The 20308-nt window shown below is 44.6% G+C and overlaps 1 protein-coding gene across 3 annotated transcripts in view; it reads left to right on the plus strand.

Annotated features, from left to right (window-relative positions):
• Nucleotides 1–20308, plus strand: part of TBC1D15 (TBC1 domain family member 15) — a 108293-nt gene that overhangs the window by 47260 nt on the left and 40725 nt on the right. For all 3 annotated transcript variants that reach the window (XM_044978857.1, XM_044978848.1, XM_044978863.1), the window contains exons 4-5: nucleotides 8046–8184; nucleotides 16236–16446. In XM_044978857.1, the coding sequence (XP_044834792.1) occupies nucleotides 8046–8184; nucleotides 16236–16446 (350 nt within the window). The remainder of the gene's footprint in view (nucleotides 1–8045; nucleotides 8185–16235; nucleotides 16447–20308) is intronic.

The following is a 20308-nucleotide window of genomic DNA, read 5'->3' on the forward strand; positions in this document are numbered from 1 at the left end:
GAGAGAAAATATCTTGATTAAAGCCTCTAGGCTTTAATTGTACTAGCTTGGTGTGTACTAAAACAAAGCTATTATAATACAAATAAATAAAACTTGCCTTGTTTTGATTAGAATTTTGGAAGGTCTTAAATTGAGGTAGGTAACATGAGTGAACATCAGACATTTAAATCCTAGTCAAGAAAGACTAGGCCTAAAACAAGTAATTGTTTCCTACTCCTCTCTTGATGTTGCAGAAGTCTCTCTGCATGGGCTGGTCAGGGATCTGTGTAATCTTCGTATGTATATAGATGTTAACTTCCAGTTTTTCTAAGTGTTCAAACAGAAAGCTTATATCTACCTCAGCTATAGTGGTTTTACCTTTCCACTATGATAAGCCCAATTTTGGCCTCTGCCTACTAAGTATGTTAAAATAAAAGCCCTATAAAAGATTAGAATGTTAAAGATCCTTTAGTGTTGTTGCTTAAAAACACATGACCCACAAATCTAGAAAGCCAGGAAATTCTGTGTTGGTAGTTACAAGACGCACAAACATACGAAAGTGTGAGAATGCACAATTAAGGTCACCCAAATAACTTTAACTTTTCCTCACGGCAATATCAGTCTCCAACTTCTCTCTTTCATTCCGTTTATACCCTGGGGTTGAAAACTGAACTCACTTAACTCTGTAGAGTAGATATAGCCTAAGTCGACGCAAGTTATGCCGATGATCATAAACCACTATAATTACATCGCTTGTGCGTGTTCACACAATGCTCTTTGTGTCAGAGTGCGTGCACAGTTGATGCTCTAGCATAGAGAGAGAGAGAGAGAGAGCAGTGCACTGTGGGTAGCTATCCCACTGTGCAACTTGCCCCATTTTGCCGCTAGAAGTTGTGGGAATAGATTGCAGTGCATCATGGGCATAGGCTCCTCATCCCATGATGCATTTTTTCTGTCTTGTCATTTCATGGGCTTCCAACTACATTTCGTAATGTTTTTCAACAGCCCCTGTAAATTGTGCACCTGCCATCTCTGCTTAAAAGCATGGATCCTGCACTGACCTCTAGTCTTGTGATAAGTGTTATGAACAACGTGGCTGATCATGCAGTATTTCATGAACTGCAAATCTGAACAGGAATCTGTGGTGTGGGCTCTGCTGTGTGCCATGGACAGAAACAATTCTAGATTACTTTTGGTATTCACAGAGCAGCTGCACATGGTGAACCATCGCTACTGAGCTCGGGAAGTAAGCACTGAGTGGTGGTGTTATCAGGGTTTTCAGAACCCAAACCAGTGGTAACTTAACTATTTCACTCCATGCAGTGTCAGGAATAAATCAATGGGAACACAGCAATTCTGATGAAAGATTAATAAAAGTAAGCATGCTCTTATGTAAAATTACAATTTATTAGATTTAAGTACACACAGACATGAGCAATAGGTTTAGAACATCCCAAATAATTACCTAATCTGAGATAGTATTGAGTAATTTACAACTGGCCCGCAATGGCAGGTTGCTTCTCTGCCGGGGAGTTTGGTATCAGGAAAAAATTTCTCAGGATAGCTTCAGAGAACTGCTCCAAGGTACATTATCTAGTCTTATTATAACTAACTTTTACAGAACACAGCTCATAGTGACCCCTACTGGGTCATCACCTCTCCTAACTTCAGTAAACTACTTCTCAACAAGCATTCCTAACAATCTTAGTCATAATAAACGTCTATATCAAAGGTGCCCAAATCCACTTGTTTTCTTTTAGTCTCAATTTGTTGACTCTTTCTCCCCTTGTCCCATTCTGGTTAGCAGAAACTGCAGCTTGTTCAAATTAACCCTGAACTCCTGTGGAGGTCTATTGTATTAATTCATGGTGGCTGAATGCACACAAGATAGTTGCAATTAGCTTGATCAAATTCTGGGGTACACACCCCTCAAATCTGGGGCAGTAGTGGGATCACATCATTATGCGGGTATGGTATGACGAGCAGTGGCTGCAGAACTTTCGGATGTGTGAAGCCACCTTCCTGGAACTGTCTGTGGAGTTTGCCCCTGCCCTGCAGTGCAAGGACACCAAAATGAGAACCTGCCCTCTCAGCGGAAAAGTGCATGGCAATCACCATGTGGAAGCTGGCAACTCCAGACTGTTACCAGTCAGTCACAAATCAGTTTGGAGTCATGAAGTCCACCGTGGGGGTTGTGTTCACGCAAGTTTGCAGAGCCATTAATCGCATCCTGGTACGAAGGACTCTGGGAAATGTACACGAAATAGTGGATGGCTTTGTGGTAACGGGATTCAGTAACTGCAGCAGGGCAATAGAAGGTACACACATCCCAATTTAAGCTTCGAATCATCTTGTGACAGAGTACATCAGTAGAAAGGGATACATCTCTATGGCATTGCAGGCGCTTGTGGATCACCATAGTCATTTCACTGATATCCACATGGGGTGGTCAGGGAAGGTGCATGGCGCATTTATCTTCAGGAACACTGCCCTGTATGGAAACCTGCAGTCAGGGATTTTCTTTCCAGACCGGAAGATTCCAGTGGGGGATGTGGAAATATCCATAGTGGTCCTGGGAGACCCAGGATACCCCTTACTTCCATGGCTCATGAAGCCTTACATCGGAAACCTGGACAGCAGCAAGGAGCACTTCAACAACACGCTGAGCAGGTGCAGAATGACCTTTGAATGTGCGTTTGGTAGTTTAAAGGCTTGCTGGCACCGCCTTTATGGCAGATGTTAGACCTCAATGAAGAAAATATTCCTGTGCTCATAGCAGCCTGCTGTATGCTGCATAATGTTTGAAGCTAAGGGTGAAAAGTTTCCCCGGGGTGGAGTGTGGAGGCGGATCACCTGGCTACTGATTTTGAGCAGCCAGATACAGGGCTGTTAGAGGTGCTCACTGGAGAGTTATTTGAATTTTGACAATTTGCCTCAGTAATGTCTCTTTTTTGTAAAGCATTCTGCCATGGTTTGTTTACTTGCTGTGTGGAATGAAAATTTTGATGATTCCTTCCTGACTGTGATTTGTAGTCTGCAAATGTGCCAGTTGCCACTGTGTATTAATTCTAGCAGCAGCCACCATGTGTAGGAGACAAATAAAGATTGATTTTATTTCCAGAGAGTTCCTTTTTATTAAACAGCAATAACCAATACACAAAAATGCTTTTTTGATAGGGACGTAACTCTCTTGCTGGAAGCTCTCGTAGCTGTAAGTCCAGCTATCATTGGGTGGAACCTGTCTGAAGGGGTGGAGTGAACAGGGTACTGTGAGGGGCTGGGAAGATGCAAGAAATGTGTGGGTGGAGTTGGGGGGGGGCATGGCAGGCAGTTCTGTATGGGCTGCGTGAGCATGCATGTATTCTGCCTGTGTGCAGTTAGGGACTTCAGTATCTCTTTTGGTCCTCGATCACTTTTATCATTCACTCCTGGCCATCTACTCTTAATTGTCTCTCTTCATATCCTGTGATCATAGAAATCATAGATTATTAGGGTTGGAAGGGACCTCAGGTGATCATCTAGTCCACCCCCCTGCTCAAAGCAGGACCAATCCCCAAATGGCCCCCTCAAGGATTGAACTCACAACCCTGGGTTTAGCAGGCCAATGCTCAAACCACTGAGCTATCCCTCCCCCTTGATCTTGATCTCTGGTGTCCAGACAATTGGAGTATCTCTTGAAACATGTTCTTACTCCTCCTGGGTTACTTCCTTATCTGGCGGAGGCACTCTGCTGGTGTGTAGGGGGTTGCCCTCAAGGCCACATCTGCAGAAGCTCAAGAAACAATAAACAGAAGCATGATCATGAGTAGAGACCTGCAGATTTGCAGGAATCAGCTTTATGTCCATGGATATCCCCATCCGTGGATGCGGACATCTGCGGACCATTTTTGCAGATGCCGGATTGGATACACATACAAAGTTTGTATCTATTTTAGGGCTCTAAATATAGGATTTCAAAGTTAGGGAAGCAGCTGTTTGCAGCTCATAGCCTATGAGGCTACTTCCCCGCCTTCCAGAGCCTATATTCCCTTCCTCCCCACCCCCTAGGAAGAGAAAGGGGAGGTGATAGATCAAGACAGGCAGTGAAATTCCCCATGCTCCTGTTGCCTCAGTTTATGCAGTCAAGCAGTTTAGGAAACCTCTCCTGACTTCATTGCCACATCAGGTCAGTTGGAGATGGAGGCAGCTGCTTCTGCAAAGTAAGTCAGGAATCCATACTGACTTACTTTGCAGAAGCAGCAGCTTCCTTCTCTAACTGACCTGATACAGCACAAATTAAACACTGGCTGGGCAACCGGAGAGTGCTTCCACCTCACTCCTGTGCCCCTCACCTGTGCACACCCCTCTTGGCCCCTAATCCCTGCACCCCCATGCTGCGCCCACCTGGGGAAACTGACCTGGAGTCTTGGAATGCCTGCTGTCGTTGCTCCTCTCCTCTGCTCACAGCCCCCGAGGAGGGTGCAGAGGATGACCCTCCAAGTCAAGAGGTTCTGGGGCTCAGCCCTGGTAAAAATTAAACATTGCTAGGCAGCCAGAAAGCACTTTCTCCCCCATCCTGTGTTCCTCATCCCCGTTCCCCCCTCCTGTGCCAATGTGGGGAAATTTACCTGTCGTTGCTCCTCGCAGCCCCCTAGGAGGATGACTTGCCAAGCCAAGAGGTGCCAGGGTTGCCCACAAGCCCTGCAAAAATTAAGCACTGTAGCCTGTGATAGTATTCCCCTGCATGCTTCCACAGGGAGAACAGCAGCTGGTGCAAAGAAACTGGGATTGTTGAGCTGTAAGTGTGATGACTTTATAAATTGCAAGCTAAATGAGAGGGAGACTTCTTTATTTTATAGTTTAGTTTGTGGTTTTGAGCATTATTGACTTGAGAAATTTATTATTTTTAATGTAAAAGGCTATTTGTTTTGATGCCTGTTGTATAATTTCTTATGCCTGTGCACGTTTTTAAGCCATATACCTTTTTTTATACAGTACACATGCACTCACACAATGCTCCTCTCAAGAGACACTGTGAGGTAGCGTGCTGGTGCGGATGTGTGTATATAGATTAAAGACAGAGTGCGAATCACAGTTCTGGTACAAGTTGATTCTTGCGGATGCGAATCCACATTTTTGTATTTGCACAGGGCTCTAATTGTGAGTGCACTCGGAGCATTGAATCAAAATAAATAAACCTTTTTTTCACTGTCCGTTGGCAAGCACACAGCTCGGCAACTGCCCTAAACATCATGAGTTTGGCCGTGGGAGGGGAGGTGCAGTCTTCAAAGATGGGGCGAAGGGTCTAGGTGGTTTTTGTTAAGGGGATCACTGCAGGTGACTAGGGACAATATTGTAAATTCTGCCACCATTTTCCACAGGCAGGGGTCATTGAAGCCAATATCTCACTCCTGAGGGTAAGAAAGGATGCAAGGGTGCATCTCTTGCATGCGTGCAGCTTCAGTCTTGGTTCCTATGCTGTTTACCTGTGTGCCACTTTGGTCCCTTCAAAAGTGATTGCCAGTGGCTGTGGAAAAGTTTCCTACAGCGGGAGGAAGGAACAAAGCAGCTCTGCCAAGGAACCTTCAGCAGAGGATTGGCGAGTACCCATGAAATCTATGTGCATTAACACACTGTTCCTCAGAGTCCTCACTGCATACCTGCAAAGGCGAATGGGAAGCAGACGCAAACACAACTCGTCTTGTACCTTTCTATCCCTTAAGCAACTTCTAGCATATAACAAAGCAAACGAGAGCTCTACCTCATGTAATCGAGCAGTATCCAATCAAAATGAGCACTTATTAGAACTCCCCTCTCCTGCATCATGCACATCACAGAGTGCTAAGGACTGGCCTGAACCCTCTGGGGTCAAGAAGAGGTCCTGACTTGCCATGATCCCAGACAACCTTGTCACCTGTCCCCTCTCATCCTCCAACTCCATTTCCTCGTCCATCACTTTGTCCTCGGGGTTGAGGCCGCTGGCCACTGTCTCCGGTTCCCCTGAAGTATCCACGGGGCTCATGGAGGTGGGGTCACTGTCGAGGATGGCGTCCAGCTCTTTATAGAAGCGGCAGGTCTTCGATGTAGCACTAGAGCAATGATTTGACTCCCTTGCCTTCTAGTACGGCTTCCTCAGCTCATTGATCTTTGTATGGCACTGAGTCGTGTTCCATTTGTAGCCCTTCTCCAACATGCCATGAGAAATCTTCCTGTATGTATCGAAGTTCCTACAGCTGGAGTGGAGCTATGATTGCACAGCTTCCTCTCCAATAGAACCAACAACTCTGATGTACTCCATGTGGGAGATTGTTTAATGCATGGAGCTGCCATGGTGAGCTGGAAAGATGCCATGTGAGCTGTCCAGGCTGAGCAAACAGGAAGTGGAATTTCAAAATTTCCTGGTCCTTTTAAGGGTGAGGGGCAGATGCCTGTGTAACTGGCAGCAGAGTTTGAACTGCTGACCAGAGCAGTCAGGATGTTGCACCACCTGGAGGCCATTTATGGCAACATAACCAAGTGCAGTGGGTGCACTGACACTGCATCAATCTAACTTTGGGTACATCTACACTACCCGCCGGATCGGCGGGTAGTGATCAATCTATCGGGGATCGATTTTATCGTGTTTATCGATCGCTCTGCCATCGACTCCAAAACTCCACTGTAGCAAGAGGCAGAAGCGGAGTCGACGGGGGAGCAGCAGCGGTTGACTCGCTGCTGTCCTCACGGCCAGATAAATCGACCTAAGATACGCTGACTTCAGCTACGCGAATAGCGTAGCTGAAGTTGAGTATCTGAGGTCGACCCCTCACCCCCAGTGTAGATCTAGCCTTAGCTGCAAAAAGCTCTATGCTGCTTGTCAAGCTGGTATAATTTTGATGGCATAGCAGGAGAGCTAAATCAGCGGTAGGAGCACTGTAGTGTGTACACATCGCTATTTTGTTGATGAAAGCTGACTTTTGTTGACAAAATTGTGTAGTTTTAGACACAGCCTTATACACTGCTAGGAAGCTTTCCCTGTTAAGAGGAAGCCTAAGCCACCAATTTCTACAGAATTTAAAAAAAAATAAAAAAATTGTTGCTATTCCCTTGGCTGTGAAGATAACATACTAATGTATACTAATTTAGTCTTGTCTTTCGGAGTGTGCTGACAGACTACTTCAGTGTCTCCTTTGCTTCTAATAACTTTCCTAAGCAGCAGCAGACAGTAGTTTTCCCCCCCTCCCCTTCTTCTGCTTTATGGACAGCAGTGGAACTAGCAAAAATGCCAGTCTCACTCTGTTACTACTTTAAGAAAGTTATAAGCAGGAGCAGAGTCAACTAGGGGAGCTATTCATGGAAAGAAACCATATCTCAGCTTGCAGAGCCTTTTTTATTGGTGGTGATAAACACGGTGGCAGAACTCAACTTGTCTCAGAGCCTCTGGTAAATTTGTTGGGCTCACAGCTAGAAAAATGTCTATTTACTTGCAGAATGATCAGATTTGATATGAAGATTATGGAGAATAATTAATCTGGTTCCCCCAGGGCCCTTGTTACAAAGATTGAACCACGCTTTACATTTGGAGAAACCTCTGTATGTGTATACTTTTGAATGTGGAATTCTGAAACAGAATCACAAAGCGTTCAGGAGTGCTGGAACCATAATTATTGTGGGGGTGCTGAGAGCCATTGAATCAGAATGCCAACCCTGTGTATGATGATGATCACTTTAAGTTCCAGCACCTATGAAAGCATTTGATTTTATAATTGGCTTCATACATAGATAAGGTTGTTTTAAAATTTCTACTTGTTCTTAGTGCATCTCTAGTTGGGCAGATTTAAGATTATTTGGGTGATCTTCACTATCTTTTTCTATAAATTTCAAATGTTTGGGTTTCTTTTGAATTTAAACTTAACATGGAATTTCTTGTTTTTTCCACTTAATATTTGTTTGATAACTATGTTCTTCTGAGGATTTTAACACTCAAGTCTGTGTACTTTCAATCTTAACTCCAGTTTACCAAAGGTATTTGTGTTTTTTAAACCTTGAAATTAGCTACTGATAAAATTCAGTTTTTCGTTTTTATCACTTTTTTTAATTTTGTTTAGGATTCCAGTTCAGTTGTAGAGTGGACACAAACCCCTAAAGAAAAATCTCCGCGAGGGTTAGACCACCAGAATAATTATGAAGCAGAATGGGACATGGTCAACACTGTCTCGTTTAAAAAGAAGCCACGTTCTAATGGAGGTAATTGCAAAAATAAATTCTGAAATTTTAAATATTTCCTTTGAGATTAACTTAGTTTTGAAGGATCCATTAGTTATAAAAAATACTCTATAATGTATTCCCTTAGGAAGTGAAATGCTGAGGTGACTTGTGGCTTGAATTACTTTCATTTTCCCAGATGAATTGATCTCTGCACCCACAAAGCTGTCTGCTTCTTCAATTTGATTTCCCCGCTAAATCACTGTAGGGGGGATTGTGTGGTTGAAGCTTATGTCTAACCAGCATTTTAAGAGCTCATCCTACTGTGTCGTAAAGCATTGCTATACCTGTCTTAATATGCATACGACCTTCACATCTCTCTTAAGCAAGTGTAACTTGAACAAATGTATACAATAGTTAGGAGAGAGAATGAGAAGATTAATGCTGTATTAAGCAGATGCTACATCACTACTGGAACACCAGAGGGAGATTGAGTATACTACTGTGCAGTGAGAGCTTGCACATCAGAAAAAAAGACAAATATCTGGAGAACTGTACTCTATTTCACACCTAACACTCAAGTTTTGGTAAAATAAGAAAATAAATACAGTAAAATTGAAAGAATTAAAGAATTGGGAACCATCAAGTTTGCATAGCGAGAATGTGCACAGTTCCTATGTTTCCCATTATTGTTTTGCTTGTAATTGTGTGATCTTATTACAGTTACATTTGTCGTCCCTCTGTACTCCCCCTCCATATTTTTATATTCATGGTCTTGCCCTATATTAGACCAAGTCCCGTAACTGGGGACTGTAATGGCACCTACAAATACCATACTGAGCGTAGTCAGAAAGGGGAGGAGAGCCTCTCCTGTTTGTAGGCAAATGGCTTGACCACACCCTCACGCAGCTGCAAGAGCTACCAATCATGGAGCCAGGCTCCAACAACGTCATCCATAGAGAAAACAAAACCTGCTATAAAGGGGAGAGTACAGAGAAGGAAAGGTAGGCAGAACAGCCTGAGACAGCAAATGGGTAACACCCTTGCACCAGGCTGCCTCCACAAACACAGCCAAGAGACTGAAACATACTTCTAGATTTAATTAGCGCTGAGGGTCCAAGAACTGCCCTGCTCAGGGGCAAACTAAGGAGGGCCAGTCAGGGGCAAAAGACCACAAGGGACCCTTATGTTCATGTGGCATCCCATCAATGATGGTGGTTCTTAGAGTGCATGTCCATGTGTATTTCACTCCAGGTGCACATGAGCCGCTTGTGCTGGATATTGAAGATATTTAGTTAGCAGTGACTGTTCAGTCTATTCATGCACATTGGGTACCACTGTACCTCAAACCAAGGGTATAAAGGACAATGCAGGACTAACCACCATTGCAATTCCTTCTCACTGCCCACGACTGTGATGGAGTGCTCAGTGTCCTGCACTCCTATAGAGTTAGCTCTTATTATTTTATTGCTGCACGTAGTGGTTATTTAATGTTAGACTAATGATTTGCCTGTTGATGATATCATTTTGTAGCTGTTTATAATTTTTGATAGGTTTCAGTTAGCTTTGAGGAATGCCTCAGCCTAAATCACCTAGCTTCAAATATTGCTCTTCTTGCAAGGTAGCATTTCCCTTTAGTCATGGACGCACTCAGTGTTGTCTTTTGTTTATGGGAATCACTCATCCCCTCAAAAAGCAGTGTGTATAAGTCCTTTTCAAAAAGGATGTTGAAACGGGGGACCAGACTGAAAATGTATGACTATTCCTTGGGACCAACTAGGGAGCCAGACCGATCAACAGCCCCTAGGGTGACCAGATGTCCCGATTTTATAGGAACAGTCCTGATATTTGGGGCTTAGTGTTATATAGGTACTTATTACCCCCAACTCCTGTCCCGATTTTTCATACTTGCTGTCTGGTCACCCTAACACCCCCCACCCCCAGTTCATTAGTCAGCAAGTTCAAAGCATGCCCCTCAAGCTCTGCTCCCAGTAATGCAAGAACGTGGGACAAGATAGGTCTCCTTCTACTAAACAGTTCTGTAGGAAAATGTTGGGGAAAGGGCTGAAGGATATTCACCTCCTTCAATCTAGAGGCAGATCTCTCCATAAATCCTCTAAGGAGAGGTCTAAATTGCCTCCCAAGACTCCATGGCCTGGAATGGATAGTGGTGGATCTCTTGTGGAATGTAGTGTACCACTTGTCTGGTTCCTATATCCAGGGCATCAGTGCCTATTAGGGTGTTGTAACATCAGCACAGGGATGTTATACTGAGGAGCCTGACTCTGTTACTATCAGGAAGGCTGCATATCTCTTTAATTTGGGAGGTTAATACTTCAGTGGTATCAACGTCCTCTCCTGTACTTACCCCAAAGCTGGCCCTACCTTCTACCACCCCTGCCTGTGCAGCTTCTCCCTTTGAGTTGGATATATTTTATTCACTCCTAGCATAGTGGAGAAGATTTTCTGACATATTTTCACAGAACTTGCTCTCTAGACTTCCTCTCAGAGAAGTTTTAGTGTGTGAAGTACAGGGCCTCTACAAAAGACCTGCTATATGAAGGGGCAGAGCTGTTTGGCAAGAAAGCAGTATGTTACACTTGCTCAAAAACTCTAAAGCAAGCCTGAAATCATTAGACATATACACACCTCTTGTGTATCAAAAGTTTATCACCTGCAGCAGCAGCAGTGACTGCTCTCATATATAGGCATCAAAGGGCATGTCTATACTACCTGCTGGATTGGCAGGCAGCGATTGATCCAGCGGGGATCGATTTATTGTGTCTAGTCTAGACGCAATAAATCAACCCCCGAGCACTCTCCTGTCAACTCGTGTTCTCCACCAGGCCGAGAGGCACTGGCGGAGTTGCCAGGGGAGCGTCAGCCATCGACTCACCGCAGTGAAGACACCGCAGTGAGTAGCTCTAAGTGTGTCGACTTCAGCTACGTTATTCACGTAGCTGAAGTGGCGTAACTTAGATCGATCCCCCCAAGTGTAGACCAGGCCTAAAGTATTAACCTAAGAAGCTGCCTCCTTGCAACAGAGAGCATCATCCCTGTAATCACTCAACCTCATGCCCTGCTCAATCCTATTCCAGGTTTCTATTCCAAATATTTCCTCATACCCAAGAAGAAGGAAAGTTAGAGACCTGTTCTGGACCTCAGAATGCTCAATACCTTCATTCAGCAAATAAGGATCAGGATGATTACCTTAATATCTACGTCACCATTGCTAAATAAGTTTGCAGCTTTCAATCTACAGGATGCTTATTTTCATGTTGCCATATATCCTGCACCACAGAAAAGTCCTGTAGTTTGTGGTAGGCCAAAACAGTATCTTACCCTTTGGTTTATCCACAGTTCCAGAAGTATTTACAACAGACATAGCAGTAATGGCTGCTCACTTAAGAAAACAGGGGATATCAGTTTTTCCATACCTAGACAACTGGTTTGTCAAGAGAACTCTTACCAAGAACATCAGACCTCCACTCAGACCATTCTCCATCTGTTTCGATCTCTGTCTGCGAGTCAACGCTTGCGCTGTTTCATTCCAATACAATGAATAGAATTTATTGGGGCTGTACTGGACTCCAAAACAGCAAGGGCCTATCTACCTCAAGAACAGGTTTGAGACTATGGCCAGACTTACCACATTACTTTTTAGACAGTGCCTCAGACGTTGGCAAGGACTTTTCTCAGCTTACTAGGCCATATGACCTCTTGCACTTTCATAATATTGCATGCCAGATTGCACCTACGCTGCCTGCAAGGTTGGATGAATTTTGTTCATATGCTGAGCAAGCACAGTTTGTACCTGCCACTAGTGGTCCCTTGAGGTTCTTGTCTCCCTTAATTGGTGGAAGAACCCACACTCTGCATGCGAGTTTCCTTCTCCCTACCTCTTCCAACAAAGGTGATAGTTACAAATGCATCTCTATTGGGTTGGGAAACCCACACAGAACATCAAATATTCTGGAGCTAAGAGCAGTCCAAAATGCCTGCATTCAGATTATGATGGACAATACAACTGTCATATTTTATATACACATGCAAGGAGTGGCACGTCATCTCCCCTGTGTAGAGAGCAGAGCAGCTGTGGAATTGGTTCATACAATATTGCATTACATTCAGAGAAGTTCACTTACCAGGTCTCAGAACCCATTGACAGACAAGCTGAACAGACACTGTTCAGCAGATCATGAATAGGAGATCACAACTCTTTAATTTAGTCAGTCTTCCAGAAGTGGGGTCACATCTCAGTGAATTTTTGTGACACATAAGAACAAGAAATGACCAACTTTCTGTTCCAGATGTGGTCAGAACCTGTGCATGTGTTCCTCATTCTATGGTCTTGTCTTCTGATGTATACATATTCACTAATTCCGTTACTTCCAAGAGTGCTCAGGAAGGCCAGGCAAGATGCAGTCACACTTTCCCTCATAACTTCTGTATTGGTAGCCAAGACAGTTTTGGTTTCCGGAGTTCATATGTTTCTCCAGTAGTCCTCCAATGTTTCTTTTTGCTAGTACGAGATCTCTTATCTAAGGATAGGAGTCAAACTCATCTTCCCAACCTATCCACACTTCATCTCTGTGAATTTTGGATGCATGTCAGAAGTAGAAAGAGCATGCTCTACTGGGATTCAAAATATTCTGATCAACAGCAGAAAATATCTCCACTAGAAAAAAACTGATGCAAAGTGGAGAAGTTTCATCACCTAGTGTAAGCATTGTAGACTTTTGCCTCTTCAGTTGCAAATTCCCACTATCTTAGACTATCTGCTGTCATTAACAACCTTAGGTCTATCACTCAGCTCTCTCAGGGTACATCTTGGTGCCATAAGGGCATACTACCCACTTACATGGGTTTTTGGTGTTTTTCTACCTACCTGTGATCAGATTTCTTAAAGGCTTAGTGAGGATATTCCCACCTATAAGGGAATGGAATCTTCTATATGGGATCTAAATGTAATTTGACAGATCTCCTGAGATCTCCATTCAAACCTGTGGTTTCATGCTCTCTCTTGCACTTGTCTATGAAGACTTCCTTCCTTATAACTATCACATCAGTAAAGAGAGTTGGAGAAATAGGGGCCCTTATGACTGATACCCCCACCCCCACAGTTTTTTTTAATTTGATAAGGTATCCCTTAGACATGTCCAAAGTTCATGAGTTTCCTTTAAATCAGGTCATTCATTTACCCATATTTTTTCCAAAGCCCTGTTTGTAAAGATGCTGAAGTGAGATTATAGACTCTGGATATTTGAAGGGTCCTTGTCTTTTACCTTCAGAGGACAAAACCCTTTAGATCTTCACCAAGACTCTGTTTCCTTTGCTGAAAGGATGAAAGCTATCGTATTTCTACTCAGAAGCTGTTAAGGTGGGTTTCAGGGCATCATGAATTGACTAATTAGGTCTACTGAGTATTGTCAGGGCCCATTCCTCTAGGACATAGGTGGCATCAGCTGCTACTTTTGGGAGGGAAAAAAACAACCCCCTCATAATTAATATTTGTAAAACTTCCACCTGCGGTTCCATACACACCTTAGTAACCACTATACTGTAAAGAAGGATCTAAAGCAGGCATTTCTTTTGGTAGAGCATTCCTTCGATCTCTTTTTAGATAAGACACTGAGCATCCAACACCTTAATTTAGATCTCTGCTTGGGGATGACCTAGAATGGAATGCACATATGAAGAAGCATCTGAAGAAGAAACGTTACTTACTTTTGCAATAACTGGAGTTCTTTGAGATGTTTTCATATGTATATTCCATAGCCAACCCTCCTTCCCCTCTGCTTTGGAGTCATCCTATACTTTCAGGCTCCAAGATGGCAAAGAAACTGGAGTGGCAGTTAGTTCTGCACTGCCCTGTATACCCTTGGTATGAGGCATATTACTCAGCATGCATGAGCACAACAAATGGACACTGCTAGTTAAAATCTCCTATCTCAAGCACATGGGGTGCAGGCGTACTATAAGTTGTACAGACATTTGTCTCAGTTCATGAATTCTGGTTGATATTGTGAAGGTGTATTATGAAAACCTGCTGTATCATGAGTGCCTATGTGTATAGGGATCAGTTATTGCTGACAGGTCTTGTAACAGGTCCACACTAGACGGGGACAATGGGAAATACTCAAGGTTAACAATGGTATTTAGACTCTCAAACATTATTCTGAAAAGCAGTTGCATCCTTAGAAAAATGGTTTTAGCATAACCCTTCTGAAGGGGCCTGGGGAAGGTAAGAGCAGTGCAAAGTTACCAGGAGCAGAAGCGAGGCAGCCCAGGGGACCAGGAGGAGTTGAAATCAGGGAATTCACAAAAACAATGAGCCTGACAGGAAAAGGAAATGTGGGGTATGAGAGCAGGGCCACAAGCTGGGAAAGGGGCTCCATGAGGGAGAGATGACTCACCATGTAACAGTTTGCGTGAGGCAGGGGGCACCTTGCCTACTTTCCTGGACCTAGATGGTTGCCCAAGTAGGACTCACTAGCTCACCTTCCCTTGTGAAGGACTCCTTATGTTTAAGATGTTTGTTGTTTTGTATGATTTGTACTCTCCTGTGCTCTGTATGATTAAGTAAAAGTATTGATATGTTATGTGCTTCACAACTGCTTGTGTGCCCCTGAGAGATTGAACTGGTAAAGCAAAAGCTTCACACGTCTGTGGTGGAATTCTGGGACAAGGTGTGCTTAAGTAACTTGAGTATCTTGAGGGTCAGTGCTGATCCTGGGGGCCTAGGGCAGGTGGGCTGAGGAGCTCCATTTCTGAGAAGTGGTAGCTAGCAGACTGAGAGTCAGTGCTCAGGAAATGTGCCAGAGAGGCCAAGCGAGGAACCAGTGCTTTAACCAGCTGAGGCTGCAGGAGTTTGAAACACCATAGTAATCCAGTGCAGGAGGGGCATGGATTCCCCTCACAACAGTCTTAGTAGGTGGCCAGGAGGAGGTATTTTGGTAGGATTTGTGACACGTACCTAGAGTGGAATACACATACAGACACCACATCTCAAAGAACTTCAGTTACTTTACAAGTGAATAACTTTTCTTTCTGACTGAGGTGAGGGGTCTACTCACATGTGTATGATTGCAGCATCAGGGCTTTAGATAGTGATCCGTTTGAGGCAAGGATTCTGCCTACCCATGTGTTTGGGGCTCTGTTGTGCTAGGCACTGTACAATCTGATTGGAGCTGTTAGGTGGATCATGGGACATGGCACTTGTAGCTGGGATTTCATTCAGCCACTGAATTTACAGATGCTAGACAAACTGGGTAGAAAATAAGCAGGAAAGTGAAGTCTGATAGCTATATTAAATGTTTAGAAACCTCTGGGATGTGGACAGATATAGTGTGAACTGAAGAATGCTGCAGTGCACACTCCATTCCCAGAGCTAGTGTTAACATTTCTGAAAAGTTGGCAGTATTGATATGGGGTATATGCGGTGGCGGATTTAGAGTTAGTGGGGCTCTGTGTGCAGCTTCATTTCCCCCCACCACCCCGTTTTTCATTCTTTTTTTTCTTCCTCCTCCTCCTATATTATAAGTAATGGGAAGTAAGTGAAAATAAAGTGAGGTACCTTGATTGGGATGCAGGAGGGGGTGAGGAGTGTGGGCTCTGGGAGGGAGTTTGGGTGCAGGCTCTGGGCTGGGGCAGGGGTGCAGGAGAGGGCCAGGGGGGCAGCGCTTACCCCGGGTGGCACGGCTCCCAAAGCGACCAGCACACACACCCCTCTGGCGGTGGCTTCTAGGCTGCTGGCACGTCTCTGTGCACCCCTTGAGGGGAGGGAGGGCAGCGGGTCTTGGGCAGCACGTGGAGCCCCCTCTCCCCACCAGGGGTGCACAGAGATGTGCCAGCAACCGGCAGCTTCTGGGAGCGGCGTGCAGGCAACCTGTCTGCCTCATCCCTGCTGTGCCGCCGGCCAGGACTTGGGGGCAGGTTGTCAGATGAGATTTGTCCTGCATTTTGGGGGCCTCCCCTGTTGTTGGGGGCCTTCTGCCACTGCACAGTTTGTTTCATGGTAAATCCTCTCCTGGGTATATGTTGATGCTAATAGTGGAAACCAAGCTGTAATTGTCACAATTTTGTCTTTAAAGATGCTACAACTCATGCGAATGGAGAAAGCAAGTGGTCATTCCAGTTCAGTTTGACAGATCTGAAGTCAATCAAACAAAACAAAGAAGGCATGGGATGGTCTTATTTGGTATTCTGTCTAAAGGATGATGTCATCCTCCCAGCTCTTCATTTCCATCATGGTGATAGCAAATTATTGATTGTGTCCCTTGAAAAATATGTGGTGTTGTGTGAGTAAGTATCAAACAGTTCTTAATTATGTTAATATATAATGTAAATAATGGCAAGTGTAAATTCTAGTAATAAATTTGCCAGTATGAAAGTAGGTTCTGAAAATTTAACACTGACAACTTAATAAAATCCCTTCCCTTTAATCTTATTTCTCACTACTTTAATAATTTCTCATTTCTAACAATTGATTTAATAGTTCATGTTTTCATTTCAAATGTTTTTTTGATATATTTAAACAAGCTTCATCAATCTACTGAAAATCAAAACAACCTCTGCAAAAAGCTATAATGTTTCATGGTATTAGCACCCTCTAGTGGGTACAGAATGGGAATAAGGAGACTTGTGTTCTATTGCTCACTTCACTATTGTCAGAGTTTGTGACTGTGAGTTTATTCTCCCTTCCAGTTTCCTCATCTAAAAATGGGGGTGATAATAGTCAACTTATGTAAATCACTTTGGATCGTCAGCTTTCTTCACCAGACCTGAAAATCTCTGAAGCTCAAAAGCTTGTCCCTTCCACCAACATAAGTTGGCACAAGAAAAGATGTTATCTCACCCACTTTGTGTGTCTCGTATATAAGCAAAATAATTATTATTGATGATTCCTGGTGTAGGTGTCATTGTTAGGATAAATGAGTCTAGAAGTTAAACTTTGTTTAAAAAAAAAAAAAAAAGCACCACCCTGTCATCCAAATCTATATATAAAAGTTTCCTCCAAAGTGGTCTTCAGAACTCCATTTACTGCTGTTTATTTTTAACAACTTCACATTCTCTTCTTAAGGATTTGAAGAAAAAAAAACTGGCCAAGAAACCTGACCATGGATCCTTCCAGTTTCTGATAAAGTTGTTCCTGTTACGGAGCATTATCTGCTCCTGCTGACCCAGAAATGAGGGACTAAATACAAATCTTGAACCCTGATACCCTCCTGATAGCATATGACATCACTATTAGACTAGCTTTATGTACAGAACCAGAGGGGCTGGTTTTCTCACTGGGGTTCTGCCTTGCAGGAACTTCTTTTGTGTTGGCCTCTGGCTAGTAGAATTTGGTTTCTGATCAGATGCATAGCTTATCTTTCATAATACCTCCCACTGTATTGAACTCCAGAAGTTGTTGTTTGGTGTCTTCTTTAATTATTATTTGTATTGTGGTAGCCCATAGGAGCCCCAGTCATGGACCAGGACCCCATTGTTCTAGGCACCCTATACAAACATGTAAAGACTGTGTCCCCAAAGAGCTTAGAATCTAAGGATATGTCTACACTATGAAATTGGGTCGAATTTATAGAAGTTAGTTTTTCAGAAATCATTTTTATACAGTCGATTGTATATGTCCCCACAAAAAGTGCTCTAAGTGCATTAAGTTGGCGGACTGTGTCCACAGTACCAAGGCTAGCATCGACTTCTGGAGTGTTGCGCTGTGGGTAGCTATCTCTCAGTTCCCACAGTCTCCACCGCCCATTGGAATTCTGGGTTGAGATCCCAATGCCTGATGGGGCAAAAATAATGTTGTGAGTGATTCTGGGTACATGTCGTCAGTGTCCCCCCCCCAACCCCCCCCCGGGAAAGCAACGGCAGACAATCGTTTCGTGCCTTTTTTCCTGGGTTACCTGTGCAGACGCCATACCATGACAAGCATGGAGCCCGCACAGCTGACCGTCACCGTCTCCTGGGTGCTGGCAGACGGACTGCATTGCTGCACAGCAGCAGCTCATTGCCTTTTGGCAGCAGATGGTGTGTTACGACTGGTAGCCGTCGTCGTCGTATTCCTGGGTGCTCTTTTAGCCGACCTTGGCGAGGTCAGTCGGGGCGCCTGGGCAGACATGGGAGTGACTCAGCCAGGTCATTCCTATCTTCTGCCGAGCACCCAGGAGATGACGATGGCTAGCAGTCATAATGCAGCATCTTCTGCTGAGCACCCAGGAGATGACAATGGCTAGCAGTCAAACTGCACCATCTGCTGCCACCCTAAAGATGTAAAAGATAGATGGAGTGGATCAAAACAAGAAATAGACCCAATTTGTTTTGTATTAATTTGCTTCCTCCCTTTCTCCCTCTCTCCGTGAAATCAGCGGCCTGCTAAACCCAAGGTTTTGAGTTTGATCCTTGAGGGGGCCATTCTGTGTGACAGTTTGTGTTTCTCTTTGATGCAAAGCCATCCCCTTTGTGGACTTTAATTCCCTGTAAGCTGAGTCGTCAGTCGCCCCTCCCTCCGTCAGAGCAGACAATCGTTTCACACCTTTTTTCAGCCTAGACGCCATAGCACTGGGATCATGGAGCCCGGTGAGATCACTGCGGCAATTATGAGCACTGTAAACAACATGCGCATTATCCTGGAGTATATGCGGAACCAGAACCTGCCAAAGCAAAACCAGGCAAGGAGGCGACGGCAGCGCAGTGACGAGAGTGATGAGAACATAGACATGGGCATAGACTTCTCGCAAAGTATGGGCCCCGGCAATGTGCACATCATGGTGTTAATGGGAGAGGTTCATGCTGTGGAACGCCACTTCTGGGCCTGGGAAACAAGCACAGACTGGTGGGACCATATAGTGTTGCAGGTCTGGGATGATTCCCAGTGGCTGTGAAACTTTCACATGCGTAAGGGCACTTTCATGGAACTTTGTGACTTGCTTTCCCCTGCCCTGAAGTGCCAGAATACCAAGATGAGAGCAGCCCTCACAGTTGAGAAGAGAGTGGCGATAGCCCTGTGGAAGCTTGCAACGCCAGACAGCTACCGATCAATCGGGCATCAATTTGGAGTGGGCAAATCTGCTGTGGGGGCTGCTGTGATCCAAGTAGCCAACGCAGACAAAGAGCTGCTGATATCAAGGGTAGTGACTCTGGGAAATGTGCAGGTCATAGTGAATGGCTTTGCTGCAATGGGATTCCCTAACTGTGGTGGGGCGATAGACGGAACCCATATCCCTATCTTGGCACCGGAGCACCAAGCTAGTGAGTACATAAACCAAAAGGGGTACTTTTCAATGGTGCTGCAAGCACTGGTGGATCACAAGGGACGTTTCACCAACATCAACGTGGGATGCCCGGGAAAGGTACATGACGCTTGGGTCTTCAGGAACTCTGATCTGTTTCAAAAGCTGCAGGAAGGGACTTTCTTCCCATGCCAGAAAATAACTGTTGGGGATGTTGAAATGCCTATAGTTATCCTTGGGGACCCAGCCTACCCCTTTGTGCCATGGCTCATGAAGCCATACACAGGCAGCCTGGACAGTAGTCAGGAGCTGTTGAACTGTAGGCTGAGCAAGTGCAGAATGGTGGTAGAATGTGCATTTGGACATTTAAAAGCACGCTGGCACAGTTTACTGACTCGGATAGACCTCAGCGAAACCAATATTCCCATTGTTATTACTGCTTGTTGTGTGTGCCACAATATCCTATGAGAGTAAGGGGGAGATGTTTATGGCGGAGTGGGAGGTTGAGGCAAATCGCCTGGCCGCTGATTACGTGCAACCAGACACCAGGGCGGTTAGAAGAGTACAGGAGGGTGCGGTGCGCATCAGAGAAGCTTTGAAAACCAGTTTCATGACTGGCCAGGCTATGGTGTGAAAGTTCTTTGTTTCTCTTTGATGACCCCCCCCGCCCCCCAGTTCACTCTACTTCCCTGTAAGCTAACCACCCTCCCCTCCCCCCTTCAATCACCGCTTGGAGAGGCAATAAAGTCATTGTTGCTTCACATTCATGCATTCTTTATTAATTCATCACACAAATAGGGAGAAAACTGCCAAGGTAGCCCGGAAGGGGTGGTGGAGGAGGGAAGCACCCGGTGGGGTGGGGTGGTGGATCGGGGAAGGAGGGAAGGACAAGGACACACTGCACTTAAACTTTAAAACTTATTGAAGGC

This window comes from Mauremys mutica, chromosome 1 (genome assembly GCF_020497125.1).
Source record: "Mauremys mutica isolate MM-2020 ecotype Southern chromosome 1, ASM2049712v1, whole genome shotgun sequence".
In the NCBI taxonomy this organism is placed as follows: Eukaryota; Metazoa; Chordata; order Testudines; family Geoemydidae; genus Mauremys; species Mauremys mutica.